This window comes from Miniopterus schreibersii, assembly GCF_964146895.1.
Source record: "Miniopterus schreibersii genome assembly, chromosome: 4".
Taxonomy (NCBI): domain Eukaryota; kingdom Metazoa; phylum Chordata; class Mammalia; order Chiroptera; family Miniopteridae; genus Miniopterus; species Miniopterus schreibersii.
This window is the reverse complement of record NC_138105.1, coordinates 62,040,332-62,065,496: the sequence shown is the minus strand read 5'-3', so window position 1 is coordinate 62,065,496 and position 25,165 is coordinate 62,040,332. Positions and strand designations below refer to the sequence as shown.

At 48.0% G+C, this 25,165-nt stretch overlaps 1 protein-coding gene across 5 annotated transcripts; it reads left to right on the top strand.

The window, feature by feature from the left end:
* Nucleotides 1-23,921, top strand: PNOC (prepronociceptin). 5 transcript variants are annotated; one of them, XM_081135682.1, is made up of 4 exons: nt 1-507; nt 11,156-11,305; nt 19,743-20,191; nt 23,152-23,569. In XM_081135682.1, exons 2-3 carry the CDS (start codon nt 11,180-11,182, stop codon nt 20,142-20,144), a joined length of 528 nt encoding a protein of 175 aa, XP_080991808.1. In that variant the 5' UTR covers nt 1-507; nt 11,156-11,179; the 3' UTR covers nt 20,145-20,191; nt 23,152-23,569. The 5 variants fall into 5 exon arrangements, with proteins under 5 accessions (XP_080991808.1, XP_080991807.1, XP_080991805.1 ...); XM_081135681.1 differs by having other exon boundaries at nt 342-507; nt 19,743-20,133; XM_081135679.1 differs by lacking the exon at nt 1-507 and adding an exon at nt 596-771.
* Nucleotides 23,922-25,165: the final 1,244 nt, after the last annotated feature.

Here is a 25,165-nt window from a genome sequence, read left to right as displayed (position 1 = left end):
ACAAACAGAATCTTGTTTTGCTACTCACAGCCATCCCCGAAGGTGTTACGCCCATTTTACAGGAGGAGGGCCTGAGGCTTGCAAAGAGAAGTCACTTGCTCTGATAGCCAGGGCAGAATTTCAGACCCTTCGGTCTAACTCTAACGTCTCAGCGTTTTACATCGTGCCACACTGTGGGCACCTGCGAACTGCCTCCTGACCCAGACCATGGCAGGTAGAGCCACTCCCCAGAGTGGGACAGTGACAGGAGGAGGGGGCTCGGCTCAGCTCCGGGCTCCCCCTAGCCAGTGAGAGCTTGGCGTGCGCCTCCCCTCCTGCCCGCTTCCTATTCTTTACTCCTCAGGCAAAAAGGTTGCTCAAGGAGACTGGAGGACTGGGGTCTGCCTCATCACTGTCACCAGGAGTCTTTTTTTCTGACTGACTTACCAGAAAAGGCTGTCAGTCCTCACAGTGCCTCTGGAAGCCAGAGGGAAGGCGGCTGTGGGGTCCTGGCGGAACAGGGTCCAGGTAAAGCGGGCTGGAGGATGAATGGACCGATGGGGAGTTCGGGATGTCACAGGTCTGAGCACAGAGCCAGGGGGCGGAGAGCAGCCAGGAGGGATTGTAGGTTCTGCTGTTCACTTGCTTAGGGGGGTCAGCGCGTGTATGTGTCATCGAGGTGGGCAGGGAAGGGGAGGGCTGTGCCTGTGGGGGAAGGATATATATGCTGGCGTGGCTGAGACGGCGGATCCGAGCCTCGCATCCGAGGGAGCCGGTACCGACAGCTCTCAGGTAGGCGATGCACGCGAAGCCCAGCCCGAGGCGAGCTGCCGGAGCCCGGGGGGGGAACGCAAGGCAGCAGGGCCCCCCCTCAGCCTCTCTCCTTTGTCCAGGGCCGATGCGGCTGTCCTCCCGTGAGATGATTTCTTCATTTGTTTTATTTTCAATGCTCGGATGGAGGGGGGAGGGGGGAGCCTTGGGGGGTTTATCCTGAAGACAGATGCAGAAGAAGAAAGCCGAACTTAGAGATGAGGAAAAGTTTGATTTCGCAGATGTGGCCCCTACTTTGTCGTTTCCATCTGTCGAGAAAAGGTGCCTGTAGAAGTGAGGTGACAGAAGGGGTAGCTTGGGGGGGGGTTGCCTTTCAGGGCAGCCCGGGGAAGCCCCCGGCACCCTTGTGAGTGGTTTCTCTGTGCGGCTGAGAAATCCTTTCTTTCCTTCCCTCGTGGTGTGTTCGGGCTGGTGGATTTGGATTTGGGCTTTCGGTCCTGAGGGACCCCTTCTCCCATGTGCACTGAACGGGAGTTGTTAGGGATGCTGTGGGGCAAGTCGGACCTGGGGCTTTGTGTGGGACCTGCACATGGCCGGTGGCCGTCGCCGCGTGTGAATTTCACATCCATTGCTGCAGGGATGACCTTGGTCTCCCAGACCCTGAGTCATTTCGAGGTCTCCTCTCCTTCTTTGTATCTTTCTCCTCCTGCCCATCTCCCACTAAAGGTCTCTGCCGGGGTCCCGTGGGACAGGACGTGCCGAAGTCACCCAAACTCTCCCGTTCTTTCTCCGTCTCCCCTTCCTTCTCCCCTCTTTGTGCGCCTCTCTCCCTGCGTGACTCTCCCCTCCCTCCATCACCCATCCTCTCCTCCCCCATCTCACTCTAAACATGGGCAAGTTCTGGGGGAATTTCAAGTCAGGCAGGATGATTCGGGAAACGGACTATTTAAAGCAAGCTGCTTTGGACTTGAACACCCCGATCCCGGGCTTAAACATCTGTGCTTCGCTTCCTCGAGCAGCCCATAATTGCCCAATTATAACCAATAACATTGTTCGTGAGGCTAACAAAAGAGGAGCTCTGCATGGCGTTTCCCACCCAGCCTACACCAGAGTTCTCAACGTAGCGGGGAAAAGTAAACGCCTGGCTTCTCAGCAAAACCTCCCGAAGAAGCCGCTGCTCTTTCTCACTGCCGGTGGGTGGCTGCTGCGTGCACGCTCCTTTCTCATGTTTATAAAGTGTGCAGGGAAATAGTCCGTACGCTTCCACGGATGCTGCGAGACCTTTCACAGGACAGGATTAGTGATCCCGTGTGCTTGCCGAGCCTTCTGCGGGTAAGGCCCCCGGAACGCCTGTCCCCAGCCACCACCTTAGCAAAAGCAGCTCCCGCCGTCCCGCGTGTTGCCCGTCGAGGGCGCTGTGGTGCAGCCCGGGGTCGTTTGGGGGTGCAGTTCTGTTCACAGGGCAGCAGCCCCGGCTTCATCAGCCCAAGGCGAAGGTACTCCAGTCTCCAGGGAAAGCAGGAGATTTTGCATTGTCGGTGAAGGGAGTAATTGCAAGATTAGGCTCAAACCCGTGCTCTCTCGAGCCTGTAACAGCAGCTGTCACAAAGCTATTCTGTATCCAATCAATCAGGTATTTATCTTCTCCACTCCACCAGGCAGGGGAGGTGCACGGGGGCTCGGCTGGATTCAGCAGAGGTGATAATAACAGCCTTTTACCTCTGTACAGTGATTTACATCTTAGACAACACTTTCACACCCATTATCCCCGGCAACAGCCCTGCGAGGTGGTGTCATTATCTCCATGGTGCAGTTGAAAACTGAAGCTGAGAGGTTAAATAATTTGTTCAGGACGCGGCAGACGGAGGAGTGAGTCCAGCGCATCTCCCGCTTCAGGCCAGGGGCACCTGCAGACTAACGGGGTTGGGGTGGGGCAACGACAGTGGAACAATTAGCGGACAATGCCAGGCCGGCTGTAATTAAGTCCTAAATTGCATGATCCAGACAGCAAGTGCTGGAGGGATTCCCAGGAAGGAGCGTTTGCCCCAGTGACTGCGGGGATTCAAGTGAGTCAGGGAAGGATGTGAGTGGGGCTGGGATTTGGAGAGAAAGGCAGCAGCCGGGACAAAGGCACAAAAGGCAGGCAAGGAAGTAGCATTTATGGAAACCTACTATGCACCAGGCGGTGATCGAAACATGTTTATTTCATGCTAAGACACCCAAGGACACACACACACACACACACGGTAGGGCTGTGAGGTTTAGGGTGAGTGTTCCACACTTTCATCAGCGTGGTTTAGCAAATGTCACCCCAGAACCCAATAGCTTCCAAAGCCGGAGAAGGAACCTTTGAAATCTACCAGCTCTAGGTCTGGGGAGGGGATGGGCCCCTCCCCCAAAACAGGAATCATCAGCACAACAGTTGCAGTAGCTTGAATTGCTGGGAACTAACTCATTAAGCAAACTAGATTTTCTAAACACGTATTTAAATGCCCATAGGTGCTGCCACAATCTAACATGAAGGCTTCCTTCGAACCACAAACTAGCTGCAAGATTTGGGGCACACCAATTTGGGGGTCAAGCCAATTTTCTGGGCTCTCCCTAGATAGGCTGCGATCAGGATCAGTCTTGACTTTCCATGATCCTGTGGTTTTTCCAATACCAGCAGCTGCCTCAGTGTCGCAGAAACACAGTATTGCCAGCTCTGAAGGGCCTGGCTTGGCAGGTGAAGTGTAGAGCTTGCCTCCCAAGAGTCCTGTGTCTCAGTGAAAATGTCAGTGAGTCACCACACAGCCAGGGCTCAGAGCCAACCTCCTCTCTTCTCACAGGGTCCTGTGCTCTTTCCCCACCCCCACTCCCCACTCGTCCAGCTGAAAAATGTGTGTGGTGTTTCTGATGGGAGCCTTCTGGAAAACAGACCTGTCAGACCGTCCTCAGTCTTCTCAGAGCTCACAGTCAATGTTGCTAGATGTTAACCAGTGGTCTCCGGAGGGGCAGGGTGCCCGACACTCCACTGGGCTTCAGGACACTGAGGCTTTATTTTTTTATGTTGTTATCTTTCTTAATTTGCACTTTAATGGGTTTTATAATGTATATAAATAAACAAATTGGGAATGCATGCTCAAAAACTAATGGCTGGTGGTATAAAGTTAAAGAAGTTTGAAGATTATTGGTTAGATCCATTGCTCTTTTGCGTATCTGTATTTTCTAATCTATTTGAAAAGAACATTGAGTGGTTTCAGTATTAAAGTAAATAAACGCTTTAAAATTTTTAACTATTTTGACAGTATGTGTGGAACTGTGGCCAGAATTACGAAGATCAAAGTTAAGAGTGATAACTTTTCAACATTGCAGCACCCCTGGTAGAAAATGTGTTGTTGACCCCTCCAGACCCTCTCCTGAGCCCCGGCAGGGCTGTCATTATGGCCCCAGCCCTGAGCTGTTCCCCATGAAGCCCTCATCTTCTCTCCCTCTCCCCTCCTTCCTTCTTGCTTCCCCTCACCAGGAGAGCACAAATACCCGGCCACTTAGAGAATCAAAAATATTAACCATCTAATCCAACTGCCTCTTTTTGGAGAAGGGGAAATGAGGCCCAGAGAAAAGGCCTCGCTCAGGATCCCACTGTCGTCACTGTTACCACGGAGCCGGGGCTCAGGCCCGGGACGCTGGTTCCCACACGCGGGGCTCCTGCTCCGCATTGCTCACCAGCACCGGGCACGCTCGGCCTGTGCAGTGTGGGGGACTCGCTTTGCCCTCCACCTTCTCTCTGCCACCCCCTCTTCCCGAGTGGGATTTCAGAGCAAAAGAGGGACCTTTTTGAGCATAAACGTATTAGAAGAGGAAAGGAAACTAAGGAGGCCTCCCTCGGCAATAGCCGGTGAACAAGCCAAGTGTAGGCGTCCTGTCTGCAATGGGTCCAAGCGACGGGGCGCGCGGGAGACAATGAAAACTTCCCCTGTGAGCTGGGCGGAGGCAGCAACAAAGAGGGGGAGCCCAGAGTTCAGGACAAAAGGAGGCCCTCAGAATGAATCCAGCCACACGAAGGCAGATAGATTGCTACAGAGATCAGTGAGAGGTCTGGTGAGAGCATGAGCCTGGGAGTCAGGTGGTCTGAGTGTCAGCTCTGCGCTGTTGTTCCTCCTCCTCAAGCCTCAGTCTTCTCAACTGTACAATGGGGACAATACCCTTTACCCATGGGATGGATGCCTACGAAACTATTAGCACAACATCTGGACCATAGTATTCTGAATGGGACAGTAATGTGACTACTATCAAATGTAAACAGAGGCCATCCCAACAAGAGTCCACCAGAATCTGCCAACCTTTCCAAAGCAGAGCCAGTGTGTGGGGCCCGTGGTTTCCCAGAACACACTGTTTAGTGTCAAAAAACCTGAGTTTAAGCCCTGGATCTGCTATTTATAAGCTAGATGCTCTTAAGTAAGCTATTTAACCTCTATAAACTTACGTTCATCTCAAAAAAGAGGGCAATGTTAGCCCTAGATTATAGGGCTGTATATGAATATTAAAATCTTCTGTAACCTGTAAAAAACAATATCTACCCATGTGGTTGATGAGGAGGATGGGGCCGTACATGTCCCTGGCAGGGAGACTGCCCGTCTTTTCGTTTCCTCTGAAAGTACCAAAATTACAGCCTTTCCCATAGGTCATAACATAAAACATAATTAACTTTTATCTTTGGCTAAAGCTTCATACATAATTCTCAAAACAGATAAGCAACTAATTATATTGTCCTTGGAAGCAAGGTTACATGCAAATAGATTAAGTCTAAAACACAGTGGTATTTTATCTTTATAAACAGTGAAGCACAATTAAATTTATGAGGTGTCATTACTGAACTACAAGGTAATTAAACATTTCTTTATTCAATATGAGAGGTCCAGATCTCTAAATATAATAGTATCACCACATAGAAGTGTAGGCTGAGCTTGGTTTACCACGTGAAATACCATGTAGAATTGAAACATACTTAGGTAAACTTTTTTACTGATAGTTACTGTTGTACAATAAAACAACAAAAATGAAAACCTGTCGTTACCCCCACTTTGCAGTTGAGAAGACTGAAGTTCTCAGTGGAGAAATAACTTGCCCAAAGTCACAGTTACAAAGTGCAAAGATTAAACATAAATATAACTCATGAATTAACTCACCTTCATTTAATTGGCATTAACATATATAGGAAGCTACCAAAATAAAGCACATAGCTGTTGTCAGGCCTTCTTAAAAGTGAAAAATATCTGTTGAATTTTCAATAAAGTTCAAAATCTAACTTAACCTAGGACACACTTGTACTAGGTGTTGTGAGAAGTACCAAAAAGTACAAAACGTTGCCCCCTTTCTCAGGATAATTATATGTATTTTGAGCTTTCACTGATATCAATCTTATTTTGATATCACAAACCACCTGTGAGATAGGACTGTGTGGTCATCTCCATTTTAAAAATTCTTTTTTTTTTTAATATATCTTTATTGATTTCAGAGAGAGGAAAGGAGAGGGAGAGAGAGAGATAGAAACATCAATGATGAGACAGTCATTGATCGAGCCCACAACCCGGGCATGTGCCCTGACCCGGAATCGAACCCCGATCGCCTGGATCCTAGGTCGACGCTCAACCGCTGAGCCACGCCCAGCCGGGCTAAAAATTCTTTAAATTTTAGAAGAGAATGAATAGCACTGAGTATGGATGACTTTTTAATAATAGTTGGAGTCACTTGTTAAAAGTGAGGGTGGGACACAGAAGGGGGTTAGGGAGGTTGGAGACTGAGAGAGGTGGACGAGCAGGGAGGGCCAAGTAGGTTTCATAAGGTTACCCAAGCGCCAGGCCACAGAAGGCCCGCCTTTTCCATGCAGGAAGGCTACCAAGTGGAACGCATGCTACATGTCTGTCCCCGGAGCTCATCTTCTTTCTGCACCTCACCCTTAAAAACCCACTGACCCAGAATTTAAGGTAACAAAGACCAGTCAACCCACCAAACATTTCCTGGATGGGCAAGCTGGCGCAGTTCATGAGAAACCTCAGCTGGAGAGCATTCCATTAACACCTGTCACAGTTGATCAGCTCAGCCTATGCAGACAGGTACTGTAACTCGGTATTAAGAAAGGAAGCAGGCCCTTTTCTCCGAGCCTGTTTCTTCTGTGGCGTACGGGTGCTGCCATCGTGTGGTCACAGAGAGCACGGCCATAACATTCTGGACACATTCCACAAAAATATCTCCAGACTAGAAAGACCGAAATTTAGTAGAATAAAAAAATGTAAAGGCAATTCTCAAATTAAACAAACACACATTTTTGTTGTTGTTAATCTTCACCCAAGGATATTTTTTCCATTGATTTTTAGAGAGAGCCTAAGGGAGGAAGGAAGGGAGAGGGAGAGAGAGAGAGAGAAACATCGATGTGAAAGAGACACATTGATTGTTTGCCTCCCACACCCACCCCGACCAAGGCCAGGAATCGAACCTGCAACCCAGGTACATGCCCTTGACCAGAAATCAAATCCACAGCCCTTCGGTGCGCAGGCCAATGCTCTAACCCCTGAGCCAAGGTACAAAGACATATTCAAGCAGTCCTCAGTTTAAGACACTGGCTTATATGGTGGCTGTTTAGAACTCAAGATACACTTTCTCTTTGAAAGAACCGGGATGTGGTGATGGGCTTCCATAGCTTGTGACCCCTACAAACAGCATATAACACTATTCCAACCACGCCTCATGCCCATTTGTGACCAGTCTTCTACCAAAACGTGCATGGGCTTCCAGCTTAGGGTGGCATGTTGCATTGCTCTGGAGCTAAACTAGTTCCTACCCTTCAGATTGAACAAATAGCTAGTAGACACTTTGTCAGTGACGCAGATGCTAGTAGACACTTTGTCAGTGACACAGATGCTGAGGTGACCCTTGGGCCATCAGCACCCTGGGCCCCCAGTGAGGCAGATTCCTAGACACTCCCCAACTCTACCTTTGCTAAGAAGAAGGAAGAGGGCTCCTGAGGTACTTACTGTCATTTATCAAACTTTTTTGAGCACCTCCTAAGTCCCTGGCCCTGTCTGAATGCTGGGAATAGAGAACCACGGAACATGATCCTTGCCCTTCAGGAAGTCCCAGGTCAGTGAGAGAAATATGTCCAAGCTAACAGTAGAGTGTGGTAAGTGCCCTGCAAGAGACGATGAGAGCATTCTAGAGAGAAGGCTGTGTGCTGGGCTCTTTATTTTCTAAGCTTTTATATCGTACTTGTTACATGCCAGGTGCTATTTTAACTGCTTACAAACATTAACCCGTTAGTTGTCATAGGAGATAGATACTATTATTGTCCCATTTTTACAGATGAGAGGTTGAGTTGCAGACTTGGGATCTGAACCCAGATAGTCTGTAGTGATAAGCTGATGGGAGAATGTCAGTCACAACAACTCGGCCACATAGGGCCGCCGTGCCTGTCTGACAGGCCCCTGAGGCTCACTTGCTTCCCACTGTGATGTGCTGCTTCGTGATCTGCAGCAACAGACCAGGGGGTGGAGATGGCTTCCCGGAGGGGATGACTCTGGAGGTGCGTATGAAGTATGAGTTGGAGACATGTATTCCGGGTAGAAGGAAGAGAAAACGCCAAGACACAAAGCCATTAAGTACCCGATAGAGTCGGGAACTCTACGTGACTCACTGGGACTAGAGAAGACAGGGTGAGTAACAGGAGTGGTGCCAACCCCAACAGGAGTTAGAGAATTATCTGAAGTGTCAAGTAATGTCATCAGATTTGAAGATGGTTTGGTAGGAGCCAGATCATTAGGCACACAAATTAGGAGGCTATCACAACAACGAAGGCAATGAATCTCAACTAAGGCACTCACCCTCGGGACAGAGAAGAAAAACTGCATTTGAGATATATTCCTTTGTACAGATGTGTGTGCTCAGCATTCATTAGCCCAGGATATCCCATCATCTACAGGGTAAAGCTCAAACCCTTTAGGATAGCAAACAAGGCCCTGCTCCATCGGACAGAGCTTCTCTGAGCAGGTGCTTCCCCGGGGGCAGGTGGCCCTGTGCCCCAGCCTGCTCACCAGCCCCTCACAGGCTGCGTCCTGACTGCTCTGTGCCTGTGAAAAGACTGTTTCCTGTGTCTCTCAAATGCTCTGTTCTTTGTCCTCTTGGCAAACTGACTCGTCATTCAAAACCCATCGCAGGTGTCAACTCTTTGACTTAACCATTGACTGAGCATCTTTCAGTCGATATCCTCTTGGTATGAGATGCTTGCGTGATGCACAAGAAGAGCTGGGGTGGTCCCCCAACGTGGAAATTGGGTGGCTTCAACTGCAGGATCCCTCCTCCTGTTGACTTGCTCCATTTCACATCCATGTCCTTCCAGTGCTTCTCAGACTTTAGGGTGTGTATGAAGCACCTGAGAATCTTGCTAAAAATGCAGGTCCAGATTCGGTGGTTCTGGGGTGGGGCCTGAAATGTTGTGTTTCTAACAGGATCCCAGGTGCTGCTGGTCCTGCTGGTCTGCAGACTGCATTTGAGTAGCAAGTCTAGTTCATTTTCTCAGCATAGTTTGGTGAAAAAGCAATAAAGGCAATTATTTTTGTTTTTCTACACTGAACTCTTTATTAAGGTAAAATTAGTGTACAGTGAAATGCACAGAATTAAATTTAAATTCAATGAGTTTTGGCAAATGCACACCCCTGTGACCTACACTCCATTCAAGAACATTTGCGACATTTCCAGAAAGTCCCCTCGTTCCCCTTTCCATTTAAGTCTCCAAGTAAAGATGGTTCTATAGGGGCCCAATGTGGTTCAGTCCGAGGAAATAGCTTTTTGATTCAGGAGGCTTCATCGCAGGATAAATTTAAAGAGGAAAAGGGAAAACTGAACATCTTTCAGGCAATCCTACCTAAAGAATAGAAACTTCTGATCTAACTAACAATCATTGGAGCTATTATCTTAGAATAGTTTCTGTGATCCTTTTTTTTAATAAATAACTCCACGTGTTACTCCAAGGTGAATGACTATGTTGGCCCTGTGCTCAGGGAGATGGCTCACAGTTTGCAGGAGAAACCAACAAGGCCCCTGGCGAAAGCCTCCGGAAAGAGTGAATTTGGGGATGTGGGGCATTCCTGGCCGGGCAGGAAGGCTGGAGAGGGTGAGAAGTACACGAGTCACTTGTAAATCTCCTATTTTACACATCTCACTCTCGCACACTTTGCAAAACTTCCCTTACAGTTCTCATCTTGTCACCACTGAATGACAGATACTCTGAGAAATGCATTGTTGGGCGATTCCGTGGTTGTGTGGACATCAGAGTGCACTTACACAAACCCAGATGGCATAGCCTACTGCAAACTTAGGCTCTACGGGATAGCCTGTACTCCGAGCTTACGAGCCTATTCGGTATGTTACTGTACAAAACAGCACAAGAGAAAACGATGCAGTCGAGCGATGTGGTGAACACGAGGCGCGTGAGGCTGCTGCTGGGATAGCACAGCATCCGGTTTTACAGCAAACATTTTTTTATAAGTAGAAAGCGTCCACGCTAAAACAGGGGCGGGGAACCTTTTTCCTGCCAAGGGCCATTTGGATATTTATAATATCATTCATGGGCCATACAAAATTATCAACTTAAAAATCAGCCATGAGAAAAGCTCCTCGGTTTATTGAATTTCGAGTCCCATCTGCTGTTGCCTTGGCAGGGCCAGACCTATATGGCCTGAGGGCCAGGTGTTCCCCACCCCTGATAAAAAGTATAGTATAGTAAATACATAAATCAGTAGCATAGTACTTTATTATCATTGTCACGTATTATGCACTGTACATAATTGTATGTGCTCTATTTTTATACGACTGTGCAGTAGGTTTGTTTACACCAGCATCACAAACGCAGGAGTAACGTGCTGAATTGTGACATGATCGTGACGACCACGTCGCTAGGTGATAGAAAATTTTCAGCTCCATTATAATCTTATAGGACCACTGTCCTCCATGTGGTCCATTGTGGACCAAACTGTCATTAATGTGGCACATGACCATATTCCCCTTTGATAGCTATGAACACAGAGGCTTGGAGAGGTGGTCTTAGGGCCACACACACACTGCGAAGTTGCAGAGTGAGGCCTTCAGCTCCCTGGAAGTGCTCATGCATGTTGAGGTCAGCCAGGGGCAGGAATCCCAGGGCGGCTCTCCCAGGAGCCCTGACAATAGCCCTGCATGAGCATCCGGCCTGGCTGACAGGAACCGGCCACCTGTGCCCTGGACAATCCCCTCCCTCCTGGAAGGTGAACCTCAGGCCCCAGCACTGTCCCCTCTGAGGAGTGTCTTTCCTGAGTCCCCGCGTGAGGGTCTCCAGCTGCTACCGGCCCCACCGAACGGCTGTTCTAACTGCCCTTCTCCCTCCCCTGCGTTTCAGTACCTTGCCTGCCGCTCCTGCACCATGAAAATCCTGCTGTGTGACCTCCTGCTGCTCAGCCTCTTCTCCAGCGTGTCCAGCAGCTGTCAGAAGGACTGTCTGACCTGCAGGGAGAAGCTCCGCCCAGCTCTGGACAGCTTCAACCTCGAGGTAGGCTGTCTTCTCCTCCCTGGCTCCCCCGGAGCAGACCCAGCGTGAGAAACTGAGGCCTCGCGCAGAGGTCTGTGACCTGCCCTGTGCTGCGTGGTCAGCAGGGAACAGGAACGGACTTGAGCATCTTCTGAAGGCAAACCCTGTCGCCTTTCCACTTTGCCACGTTCACATAAAGGCCTGCCCAGGCTGCCATTTTATTCCATCGTTAAAATAGCGCATACTCAGTCTCGAGAATTTTGCAAATTAGAGAAGTTTCCAAAAAGAGCACTGACATCGAATTTAATCCCACCGGTCAGAGAAAGAATCCTAGTGTTTTCACTTGCTATATTATACCAGGATAATTTTCCCGTGTTATTAACATTAAGCTATTTCTCTCTGTGAACACAGTATAATTTGTTTAAGAATCCTCCCTCCATTGAACATGTATGCTGCCCTCCATTGTTAATAATACAGATAATTCTACAAAGAAACACCTAAAATGCTCTCTTATATTTAATTTTTTTAATTTGAAGTGCACATCTGACATTAAATTTCCTTTTATTAAATAAGCTGCTTTCTCCATTGCTTTTGTTTTGATCTAATTAGTTATTCCCATCCTATCAAATCCAATATAATTCAATTATCTTTTTCTTTGTAGTTAAATGAACTCCTTTCAAAAGATGCCATGTTTCAAACTCCTCAACCTTTAAAAACAACCAAAAGTAACTATTGTTCCTTAAGACGAGTGTACAAATATAGAACCAAATATTCAAGCTGGGCTAAGGCACCAGTGATGAGCAGACACAGCCCAAAAGGCCCAGACGCCCAGCGCTTCCCACCCAGTGGTTTTCAAGCCTGTTTTCTGAGCGGTAGTAACTACTGCACCACAAGAAGCAGTCCCAGATAACCCACTCAAAGTTTACCCGTCCCTCTCATTCATCCATCTGACTGGGACAGGGACCCAAAGGGGAGCAGATGGATGGACTTTGCAAGCAGTGGGAGAAAAGAATCCACAATCCCTCCACAAGAGAGTAATTACTAGGTGCTGGGGTAACAGAGCAGTGGACCCCAACCTAGTCTAGGGGGGCAAAGGGGGCTTTTGGAGGAACTGAAGAATCTAAGGGGACCTAAAGATGAGCGGGGGTGAAGAGGCAGGGAATGGGCCCCAGGTTGTAAAAGGAGGCGTGAGTGCAAAGGGAGGGGGCGTATGCAAATGCCAATAGGAGGGAGGGGAGTAGCATTTAAGGAACTGAGAAAAGCTAAATTTAGCTAGAGCACAGAAAGCCCTCATGTCTTCTCTGTGCAGCCCAGAGATGTTTAAAAGTTCATCCAAAACAACACTTTCCCTTGGTCTCAGTAAACAGAGTAGACGACTAGTTTGCTTGTAAACCAGTGAAGGAGTTGATAAGCAATAATCTCATAACTGCCACACTGTTGAGGCTCTCAGGTTGCAGCCTAGATCAGACTTAAGCTTATGCACAATTCCTGAGTCACTAGCTTTAACTGCAACCCTTTACCTTCCACTCAAGAAAGCATTAGGGAAAAAAAAAAAAAAAGAAAGCATTAGGACTCAAGATATTTGTACACCCATGTCCATAGCAGTATTATTCACAATATCTAAAATGTGGAAACAACCCAAGTGTCCATCAACAACGAATGAATCAACATAATGCATATGTACAATGGAATATTACTCAGCCTTAAAAAGGAAGGGCATTCTGGCATATATAACAACATGGATGAACCTTGAAGATATTATGCTAAGTGAAAAGAGCCAGACACAAAAGGACAAATACTGTAGGATTCTACTGATAGTGGTCAGTGGTCAAATTCATTGAGATGTAAAGTTGAATGGTGGGTGCAGGGGTTGGGGAATATGGAGAGAAGGGGTTTGATGGGTACAGAGTTCCAGGTTGGGAAAATAGAAAAGTCCTGGAGTTTGATGGTGGTGACAGTGACACAACATTGAGAGTGTACTTGCGAACCCTGCGAAACTACACTTAAAAATGTTTAAAATGGCCCTAGCCGGTTTGGCTCAGTGGTTAGAGCATCAGCGGGAGGACTGACGGGACCCCGGTTCGATTCCGGCCAAGGGCACGTACCTCAGTTGCAGGCTCCATCCCTGGTGCGGGAGGCAACCAATCAATGTGTCTCTCGATCTCCCTCTCTCTCCCTTCCTCCCTTCCACTCTCTCTGAAAAGCAATAGAAAAAATATCCTTGGGTGTGGATTTAAAAAAAAAAAAGGTTAAATAGTAAATTTAGTGTTATGTGTATTTTACAATAAAAGAAAGCATTAGGAACTTAACGATAAGGATAACCCTGAGTCTGCTCTAAGGTATTTTTTACAAGGAAAATCACTGACAGATTATGTGATCTCCTTATAACAAATGTCACACCTGACGGTGAAATGCTAGTGTGCCTTCCCGCCCACTTGGGCACCATGACCTGGGGTTGCCCCGTAGAAGAAGAAGAAGGCGGCCAGCAAGTACAAATTCTCTCCAGTCCCCTCATGGCCGTCTCAGGACCTGCCTCCATCCTTCCACCTGCCTCCCATCTGCACTCCGGCCCGTCTCTCCCTCCTTCTGTGGTACCACTGATTTCCCTACTGGGTGTTCTCCTCCCCCCTCCCCCCCCACCTGCTCTTTTCTCCTCTTTGTTGTCACTTTTCTGAAAGATTACGACTTTGACCCCCTTGCCACTGAGTGGCTCTCAGCTGCTCTCAGGGTCACCAGCTCCTAAGCACCGAATCCCCAGGCCGAATGGCAGGCTCCCCTCTTGGTGAACTTACCTGGTGCTCTTCCCTGTTCTGACTCTTGTTTTCTGCCTCCTGTTGGGCTTCTGTTCCTCTCCCCACACTCTAAACATAGTGACCCCAGAGATCCCTTGCTTCTTACCTCCATGGACTCTCTGCCTCTGAGATGCCATCCCCATATCCAGGCCTTCAGCTCTCCCCAGGCCGCAGGTAACACCCAAAGGGACACCCCTCATCTGGTCTCTACTGGGCTCCAATCACAGTCCGCACTTCCCGGAAATCCCACCTTCCTTTCCTGGCCTTCCCACGACTCCAGGAACTTGCCCTCCCATCTTGCACATGCCTCTCCCCGCTCTTTACTTGTACTTTAAAACCCTGATTAAGTTTCGCCTCTTATGAGAGCACTGTGCTGATTCTGCACCTGCCCCTAGTAGAGCCGGCCCCTCCCTCCTTTGTGCTCTGATAGTTACTTGTATCTGCTAGTCTCTCTCTCACCATCAGGTATGAGCTTCCTTTGCTGATGGTCTGGGCAACCCACACGTGGCCCAGTGCGTGACACAGAGTTACTTCTTTGAAATAAGTTCAAAAATGGCCAGTTATAGCCTTACAGTGAGGGATAAACCCTTTGCAGTGCCTGCTGACCCCCAGAGGAACTGGAGGCCTGGCTGTTTGGTTTCTAGTTTATATTTACTTTTAACCTATTTTTTATTTTATTTTATGAAATGTCTAGAATGTAGGCAACCACATCTCATTTTCAAATCTTGCAACTCTTGGGTATGTCCTCTCTGTGAATAATGGGGGGGGGGGTGAGGGGGTCTCAGCTGGTTCAGCAAGAGTCACTTTCCCAACCCCTCCACCAAATTACATAATCCTGAGCAATTCCTGGGGCCTTTTGGACCCCTTACTTCATCAAGAATGCCTTTATTTCTCACCCCAAGTCCATGGGCCAAGTATGGCTGGCTTTTGCTCAGACTATAATTTTGGTCAGTAAATGACTCACATACAAAGCCCACTGCAATGTCCTGGACTTTCACCTAATTGCAAACGGCGCTTTACCATATCAGCTCAAGGAGAGAAAAAAACTACATGTTTTAGAGACAAAGAACAAGGTAACCCTCAAGAGAGGTCTGGGGAAGTTTAAAACTTCCTAAATCTCTAGGAGCAAAAGAAACTGCCATCTGTTAGTGCTTTCTATCTTCATCACATGACAACCCTTCGTTGTTGATTTGTAGTAGGAGATTCTTACATGTTTTTCTTCTGCACTTCTCATCTGCTGGCCACTAGAGCCGGCCCTCAGGTATCCTAGCAGAACCTCCTAAAGCAAACAGCCCCTGGGTGTCTCTTGGTCAGAAGTGGTTTGGTTCTTTTAGTGGCAGAGACCTGACAACCTGAATGAGCTGCTTCCCTTCCTTCCAATGGCCTTGTGTACCTGTTCCCTAGTCTGTGATCCCAGACACCCAAGTGGCCCTTTGCTCAGTTTCCCCACAAGCCCAGCTTTACAGATCAATTTGGCATCAATCTGAGACTTTCCAGATGCTCTCCCACACTCTGGCTTAATATAGCAATGTCATCAGTGTGGGCTGTGAAAATGCGGCCAGCTCACTTAATAGGCTATTAACCCATCTCTGGAAAGAGGCTGGTGGGTCCCTCAGACCAGACGGTTCGGCATTAAGCTCCGATGCCCATCTGGTGCTACAAATGCTGTTGTGAATTTGGATTCCTCACATTTGCCTAAAACCTCCTAAATCACGAGTTGAGATGATTTTGCTAGTAACTAATTCATCTAACAGTATGATGAGTCTTGGTATGGGGCTATGCATCTGGTTTGATCATAGAATTTCATTTCCTCTGATTGACACACAATCTCCTTACCATCTGGGCCTAGAAACCCCAGGGACTTGCAGAAGATCTAATAGCCTTTAGGTTTAACAACTTCCACCTGTTCCTGTAAATTGAACGTATAGGACAATTCAGCAAGCACTTCGGGGGTACTATTCTGCGAGGATTGGACCGGGTGTGCCCCAAGGTCCATTTCAATGCTAAAATTCTACACTCCTCCTGGCTTTCCAAGTGCTGCTATGCATGTTTTCCTGCCTTCCCTTTGACTCTGTAGAGTACAGTTTCTCAGGCTCACCACTGAGGACAGTTTAGACTGGGTAATTATTTGTTGTGGGGGGAGGACTGTCCTGTGCATTGTAGGATGTTTAGCAGCATCCCTGGACTCCACCCACAGATAGCAATAGTATCCCCCCTACCCATCCCCTGTGTGACCACCAAAAATATCTCCAGACATTGCCAAATGTTCCTGGGGTGGGGGGAAAGGGGAAAATCTCCCCTAGTTGAGACTCACTGCCGTAGACTAATAACCCAAGAGGATTATAATCTGAAAGCACATGTTACAAATTGGTTCTGCCCGGTTTTCTTCAAAGTGTTTCGGGAGCAGGCTACGTACAGAGCCACGTGAGCCTGTCTCTGATGGAATCTCTGAGCACCGTGTTCCCTGATGGCTTCTTCCTCCCCAGAGCAAGTTCCAAGGAAGGATTTCTCATAGTCCAGCCTCAGAATCACCTGAGTGCTTGCAAAAAATGCAAATTCCTGGGCCCCACCCTTGGCTTCCTGAAGCAGAATCTCCAGGGGTATAGGCTAAGGATTCGCATCCTAGCAAACTCCAGTAGCGACCCTTCCAGAGCAATCAAGTTTGCAGCTACGGTTGTTCTAAAGTCCACCCTCCCCATCTATGGGAGTCGCCTACCCTTCTTTCATACTCAGTGACACTGGTGTGAAAAAGAGGTTTCTCTAGGTATCTCAGCGGAGTTGGCACTGACCACGCATTACTTCTGCCAGCTTCTCTGAAGAAAAGCTAATGGAAAAGACCTGCTCGAAAAACCACGGCTTGACTATCAGTAGGTGCCAACATCACCACCTCTGGCTAGCACGCAGGCTTGGCAAAGGGTGCTCCTTGGACACCTTACCAGTGAAGGAGGGTGGCACCCCCACTGGATTCTGTCTCTTTCTCCTCCCTGGTCCAGCAATTTTCCCATCAGGACTTTACCTTTGGGTCTCATAGGATCCTATCCCCCCATTCATTTCCATCGGCTCGGACTATTGCAAGCACACACGAATCGTTGAGGGGGAAATGTCCTGAGGTGGGACTCGAGACATTTGTGTTCTCGCCCAGGTTATACTCTTACCTAACAGTGTAGTTTTGGATGCATTACTGAATCTTATTGTAACATGTGAACATGGACTACATCCGTGGTTTCCAAACCTGGGCAAATTTCAGAATTACCTGAGCTTTGTAGAAATCAATGCAAGCCCTTGTTCTGTTCTTCAGGGATTTAACTGGGTTTTGAAATTCTGTGTTTTTAAAAATTCTGTAAATGATTTGGATTCACACCCAGATGTGGGACCCTTTGGACCAGGTACAGCTGAAGATCCCTCCTGGCGATAGCATTCTAAGCAATGCTTTGCTGCTGTACAAGACTTGGGGCCACTTCCCAGTGTGGCCACTAGGTGACTTCAGCTGCAGATCCCCTCCTTTGTCCTATCGATTCCCTCCACTTATCCTCACTAGGGGCTCCCCTTTGTATTCCTGGCATTAGATACCTGAATGCGCACAGACTCCCCACAGCACAGCTTACAGCCAGGTGAAGAGGTCCCTAGCCTGCAACTCCTGGCCTTCTAGTGACTCTTCTTTTCTTTTCTCTCTTTTCTTTTCTTTTTTCTTTCCTTTCCTTTGTTTTTGTTTTGTTTTTTGTTAATGCTCACCCGAGGATATCTTTCCATTGATTTTAGATAGAGTGGGAGGGAAGGAAGGACAGAGAGAGAGAGAGAGACATAAACTTGAGAGAACACATTGATTGACTGCCTCCCAACCAGGGCCAGGGATCAAACCTGCAACCCAGGTACGTGTCCTTGACTGGGAATCGAACCCGCGACCCTTTGGTGCATGGGCTGACACTAACCACTGAGCACACCAGCCAGGGTTCTGTTCTTTTCTTAAAAAAAATTTTCCCCTTTCCACACTTAGCTAAACATAAAGTGGCTTCCTGATTAATTCAGCTCAGGGCAACAAACCTTTAGGGAAACCCTACTATTTACTGGATGGAGAAGATTCCTGTAAAGGACTCAAACATGAGTAAGAGATGGTCCCTAACTTGTCATATTCTGCCTTGTAAGACATCACAATAATATTAGGCATTCAAATTTCCTCAAGAGTAACACAAAGTCCTGTGGGAGCACAGAGGTAGGAAAGGGCCTTTCCGGCCAGGGAGCCAGAAGAAGGCATCTCAGAGGAGTGGCACTGGAGCCTGGCTGGCCCCAAAGGGAGGTGGCAGGAGATCATTCCATCAGAGGGAACAGATTGAGAAAAGGCATGGTGGGGGTTGGGGGAGCCTTAGTATGTTTGAGGCTCTAGGAATAGGCCCATATGCCTGAAGGGGGAAGGAGAGTTGAGGAGGAATCAGAAATAAGACTGAAAGTTGGGCTAGGACTGGCTGGGGAAGGGGCTCGAATGCTCGGCTCAGGAGTTTGAAGTTATACTTATGGACAAAGACAAAATATTGGACAGTTATGGGGCAGGTAATGATGTGATTTGACCTGTTGTTCAGGAAGATTATTCTGCAAGGGCTAGAAAATGGTTCAGAGCAGTAAGATCAGAGATGGAGAGCTCACTTAGGCGCCACCTCGCCCTAAGAGGTCCTTAGGAAGGAGGGGTGGGAAGGAGGGCAAACATACACTGATTGGATGGGGGATGGGGTTTCTGAGAAGAGAGACACTGAAGGTATGCCCAGGGTTCTAGACCTGAGCCAACTAGGGAACAAGGTGCTATTCAGAGAGACACGAAGAGACTGAGAGATCAAGCGGTGACAGAAAGAGGTGAGGGTCAGGAATGGCAAAAACATGCAGGAGAAGTAGGATTGAAGAAGCTTTTAGGGTTTGGTGGAATAGCCTTAGAGGTGTGTGATCTAAGCTGCCTACACATCTCATTCCTTGGGTAGGGGTCAGGTTGGAAACCTTACCCACAGAGGCATCTGTGCCACTCTGAACAGCTGGGTGACTGTTTTTGCTCCCCAGATAGAGACTACAGGGCACAGACAGGTCTGCCGGATTATATCTGATGGCCCCTCTTCCCCACCTGGAACCGATTGCCTAGCCTCCTGCATCCCAAAGGGCTTTGACCTTCCTTTTCTATAAATCATGCACAGATAGTGATGACTAGTGTGTGGGGTGTGAAAAATTAATGCCAGGATTGATCTTTTCCTACTGACCTTAAAATAACCATGCAGATTTAACAACGTGCTTTGGCATCTCTAATTTCTTAAGCCAATCTGATCTCTCCCAAGCCTGATAAAAGAACACAATAAAATTCTTCCCTCATGAGCTGTGTTTGGCTCCAAAAGCCCAACTAAGGCTATAACAGGATACAGTTTTAGGGCATGCATTCTGCGTTGACTTGCTGTGTCACTGGGATAAGTTAACCTCACATCTCTGAGCCCCAAGTTTCTTCATCTGTGAAATGATGGAGCTGGGCCAGGTAGCTTACTGTCTCTTTCCAACTTTGAAACTCCATGAACCTAAATAATTACATGTAGATGCTTTAGAAGTACTTGCATGGGTACAGATATAGAAGATAGAGGGACTCTGTCTCCTCATTGCCTTGGATTAATAGATGTCTCCCTTTCCCCCATCTGTCTTTGCAGGTGTGCATCCTGGAGTGTGAAGGGAAGGTCTTGTCCAGCCCCCTCTGGACTCCATGCACCAAGATCATGGCCAGGGGCTCCTGGCAGCTCGGCCCTGCTCACCCAGAGCACTTGGCAGCTGCTCTTTACCAACCAAGAGCCTCCGAGATGCATCTGAAACGAATGCCCCGTGTCAGGAGCCTGTTCCAAGAGCAGAAAGAGGCCGAGCCCGGCACGGATGAGGCTGGAGAGAAGGAGCAGAAGCAGCTGCAGAAGAGGTTTGGGGGCTTCACCGGGGCCCGGAAGTCGGCCCGGAAGCTGGCCAACCAGAAGCGGTTCAGTGAGTTTATGAGGCAGTACCTGGTCCTGAGCATGCAGTCCAGCCAGCGCCGGCGCACCCTGAACCGGAATGGTAATGTGTAGCCGGAGGGAGAGCCCCTCCCAGCTGCACCGTCCACTGCAACCCATGAGTGAGTTGGGCAGGAATGAGCTGGGGACAGGAAGAAACCTCATACACCTAACTGTCTTAGCACCTTAGCCCTCCCACCCCCCCACACCCTGGGGCCTGGGTGGTAAATTCAGCCCCCCAGCCTCCTGCCCACCCTTTCTCTAGGGAGCAAAGATTTATTTTTCTAAATAGGTTTTTATTGATTTCAGAGAGAGGAGAGGAGAGAGAGAGAAACATCAATGATAAGAGTCGTTGATCGGCTGCTTCCTGCACGTCTCCTATTGGGGATCAAGCCCGAAACCCTGGCATGTGCCCTGGCTGGGAACTGAACCATGACCTGGTTCATGGGTTGACGCTCAACCACTGAGCTATGCCAGCCAGGCAGCAAAGATTTTTTTTTTTTTAAGATTGCTTCTTAAGGCTGACCACTGCCATTTAGAGACTGGTTACCATGGGGATAACAGGAGTAGGTTAAGATAACTAATTCCTCTATAACTCTCCAGGAGCTTAGTTACTATGGGGACAGTTAAGTGGACCTATTCAGTTGCCATGGCAACCATTCAGCTCATCTTTCCTCAGAAACTTTCTCTCTAAGACCGGTAGCTACACCGACCCTTAGAAGCTGGCAAAGAGTCTGATTTCTGTGACTGTGATATTGCTCTTTCACCTCCAAAAACAGCTTAGCTGTCTCCATCTCTCCCCGCCTATATCTCAAGGTTACTGGATTCCATGGAAACCAGGAAACTTTCCCACTCTCCCCAGTCAAGAAGTTGTTGTTAGGACCAGGAGCTACACTTTCTGCTCTTTTTCTTCCACTCGTCAGGTGTCCATCCTACCACCTGGCCGAATGGACTAACTCCTTGCTGTTGCTGGCATCGCCCCAGAGCTTTGAGAATCTGGCCCAACGCACCCAGTAGCTTTTAGAACAGGGACTAAGGGATCATCTTTCCTCACTTCTCGCTTCTTTCCGGGGACATGTTTGGTTTATTTTTGTTGGTTTCACGCTTGCCCTTATTGTTTTCTTCCTTCTGGTCTGTTCTTACCCCCACAGCTATGCTTATACATGTACCTATAAGGCGTATCAGATAATAAACATCAACGACCCTGATTTATTGCCCAGTCATTGCAAATTCCACTTTCCTCAGCCCACCAACCTACATGTAACGGTGAGTGGCACAGAGAACTAGCACAGTGCAATTTCCTGGAAATCTACGAAAATCCATCAAGCCTATGTGCCCTAATTTACAGACGGGCATCAGATCATCTGTAGCGTCTCAGACTTCTTCTGAAACAGTCTAAAAATTTGCCCCAATGGAACTAATCGGTTGGCCCAAAGCATTTCCAAAACATTACCCAAGTGGGGCTTTTCCCTGACTCAGAGGCATAAAAGGAAAAGCCTGCACGTGCTGTTTTATTTTGCATCCCATTTGGCAAAGGCAGCCAGATTGTTAATAATCTTCCTTCAAAGTATATTAACACATGTGTTCATCTTTGGCACTCACTTCAGCAGGGAGGCAGCCCACGTAGCTCTTTGCAGGTAGGCCAGCTTGTTTGCAAAAGGTCCGCTGCCAAATATGGACATATGTATCAGGTGGTGAGAAGGCTGCTGTGTTTATTTTAGCAGAATGACTCATCTGCAAAGGCCCTGAATTAACCTGAATGTTTTTGAAGTCATGCTCCTGGGTCATTAACGAGCATTCTGTTTCCTCCTAGGCCGCATCTGCACCATACTCAACAATAAATCTTTCAGAAGTAGCATGGGTTGAATTCTCCCAAAGACATTCTTCTATAAAGTGGCTCTTAAGGGAACTGAAGCTCATGTCTAATTCTGAATTACAACCATTTTTTTTCCCTAAAGACAGTTTAAAATCAGTCACGTTTGCAGGAATCAATTTATTTAAAAAAAAAACACAAAAAACTATTCAAGCCCCTACTTGGGCAATTGGTTTTTCTCACTTTCTATTAAGTTTGCAACCGAGAGGCACTGAGACAAAACTGGTAACTAGCTAGCTTCTGTCTGCTGCTCTGCTCAGATGTAAACTTCCTGATGGAAATGCGAGAAACATCAACCAGCTCATTTGGGTTTTACCGATTGCTCTCCTCCTCCTGCAATCATCTCTTTCTTTTTCCACACATTCATGGTCACCAAGTTCCAAGATGGATGTGTATTTACGAGTCCATAACAGGCAGCTTAAACCTTGTTTTTATTCACTTGCACACACCCCAACCAGTCCTACCCACACTTGAGGCTTCTCCAGCTTGGGGGACTCCAGTTGCCAATACCAATCCATAATCCTTGGATATCCAGTGCCAATCTATACTGCTGAGCTGGAGGAAACGGGGCTGATGCTGGAATGGGCTGAAGAACCCTACTCAGAAAGTGTAATGATGCGTTAGGAAGAAAGGACATCATGGTGCAGGACTAGGCCCAAACATTGATGAGGACACCACTGGCCTGGGTGTCTACCGTCCCCTTCCCTGTCCCTATACTGTCTCCTCTCTGTTGGCCCAGGCCTTGATAGACAGTGGAAAGTGAGCATATTCATTCGTGGTGAGGAATTAGTGAAATCAGGCTTAAAGAGCACTTGCAGTGTAAGAGAACCACAGGTGAGCATATAACTTAGCCTCAAGAAATAAACTACTACACATAGATTCCATATACCAGGGATAAGAGAGCGGTTTCCGGGCAGGGCACCTATCCTGTGCCAGCCCGCAGGCCTCCCCTTTATTCTGTTAGTCATGCCAATAGACTATACAGGGGTATAATAGTCTACTATATAGTAGATCTATATATATTATATATATGAGGGCCAGCAAAAACAGGTGTAGAGTTCGGGAACCCCTCTTGCTGCTTTAGGGGCTGTTTATTGGACTGGTAGCTTTTCTTTGCCTCCTTTCTATCTCTTGGTCACTAGGGCAAACAGGATGGAAGAGTCAGCAACACTGTCTGGTTTGTCATTATTATCATTTCTGTCTCCCCAGGTGTCCGGGTGATCCCCAAAACAGCATGTCTCCATCCCCAGACCTGCCGGCTGGGCATCCGGATTCCTTCCTTCCCACAGCGCTGAGCCAGGCTTTGCCTCCAGGTCTCCACCCCCAGGGCGCAGAACCTCCGTCTGGTTGTCTTCCCTCCCGCCCCCTCCATCTCTCCCCTACCATGGCATGTTTCGTGACAACCCAGTTGCTACATCAGAGTGTATTTTTGTAATTCCTCCAGCTAACATGTAAATGGCCCCGTCTCTCCTCACCCACCCCTTCTCTCTTCTATGGGTGGGTTAAAGGAACAGGGCAGCAAGCCTGGGGTTTTGACTTGTCACTGCCATAACTTGTTTGTAAAAGAGCTGTTCTTTTCGACTGTTTTAAACAGGTATTTCTCCATTAAACTTCTGAGCAAACGGTTAATAGGTTGGTTGGCTGTTTTTAAGCGAAGTCACTGAGAAGCGCAGACTCCAAACACACCATCAGAGCTGCCTCTCTCGGGAGGCAGAGACAGAAAGTACATGGCTCTGCTTTATGTAAAGTGTGACAAGCAAGATACGTGAGCATAAACACGGGCCTGTGCTGTGTCCTAGATGCCACTGGGTGGATGGACGGGTGGGGCAGAGGGGCTGAGGTTCTCAGAAACTCCCTGTGCATGGCAACGTCACCAAAGGGCAAGTTGTTGGGTCCTGACCTCCACCCCTGTTGTTTCTGACTCAGTAGAAATTTGCATTAAAATTTTTATTTTTTTATTTTTAAATTTGAGAGAGATCAAGAAAAAAACATCAATTTGTTGTTCCACTTATTTATGCATTCATTGGTTATTTCTTGTATGTGCCCTGACCAGGGGTCAAACCGGGAACCTTGGCACATCAGGACCATGCTCTAACCAAGGGGCAGAGCCTCAACAAACCTGCTGGTGTCATTTTTTTCTCCAATTTAACATGAAACATGTTAAGGTGTATAACGATCAGAGTCTAGCCAAAAAACGTCTTGCACCCAGAGTAACTGAGGAGAGTCGATTTCTGCAGTGTAAGGGGGGGTTAGGCGCTCTGTTGAGGTGGAGAGCCAGGGTAAGGGGGAAGTCACTGAAACCCACTGAGCCGAGCTCTCAGCGGGGACGTGCCGCCATTCACACACAGCACAGTAAGGGCCAGGAGCGGCAATACCCCAACTCCTCTCTCCTTCAGCCCCTCAAACTCCAGCCGGTGTCTCCTGTTGGTCAGACACCCAGAAGCAGAAAGTTAGGGGGTCTGCAGGTGCAGCCATCAAGGTAAGCCTGGGAGGGACCAGGGCCGCGAGTGAAGAATGCCCAACTCAAAGGCAGAGTACAGATTCGGGAGGCTTGGGCGAACAGCATTAAAGCAGCAGATTCTATCTGGGCTTTCTTAGAGATGGGGTACACAGGAGCAAACGCACCTTACCTCCGTTCTATCCCAAGGTGAGAAAAAAGGCCAAAGGACAACCTCCCACATCAGCTTCAGGGGCTTCTGGGCTTGACCAACCATGACGAGTTCCCAGGCCTTCTCAGAGTGGCATCACCCTCACCCTCAGGCCCTGTTCAGGGTCCTTAGAACTGGTTCCTTGTGGTCTCCTGCTGCAAAGGTGGAATGTTGCTTTCTGCTCCCAACACCCTCCCCGCCTAGACCAGCTTTAACTGGCCATTTGGGCCATCACAGTACATGAAACGGATGCATTCAGGAGGTGGCCCATGTTGCTCCCTAGGTCAGAACTGGTCCCATAAAGAGTGTGACTTATTTTCTCCTAAACAGACTCAGGAACATGGCCAAGAACATGCTTCCCAATGTCAATATAAGCAATATAGAAAATAGTTATATTGCCTGGATTACAATCCTAGTACCATGATTTCCCAGTGTATGACCTTGGGAGGGTTATTTAACCTCTATACTTCTCTCTTCATCTGTAAAATGGGGATAATAACAGGAACTCCTTCATAGGGTTATTGAGGTAATCCATGGAAGCACATGGTCCCTGATCACATTACCTACAGTTATTC

Coding starts and splice junctions, on each gene's coding strand:
- PNOC (XM_081135678.1), top strand. CDS start 646: ATGTGTCATCGAGGTGGGCAGGGAAGGGGAGGGCTGTGCCTGTGGGGG. Junction 772..11,155: donor CCGGTACCGACAGCTCTCAG/GTAGGCGATGCA, acceptor CCTGCGTTTCAG/TACCTTGCCTGCCGCTCCTG. Junction 20,134..23,151: donor GCGCACCCTGAACCGGAATG/GTAATGTGTAGC, acceptor CTGTCTCCCCAG/GTGTCCGGGTGATCCCCAAA.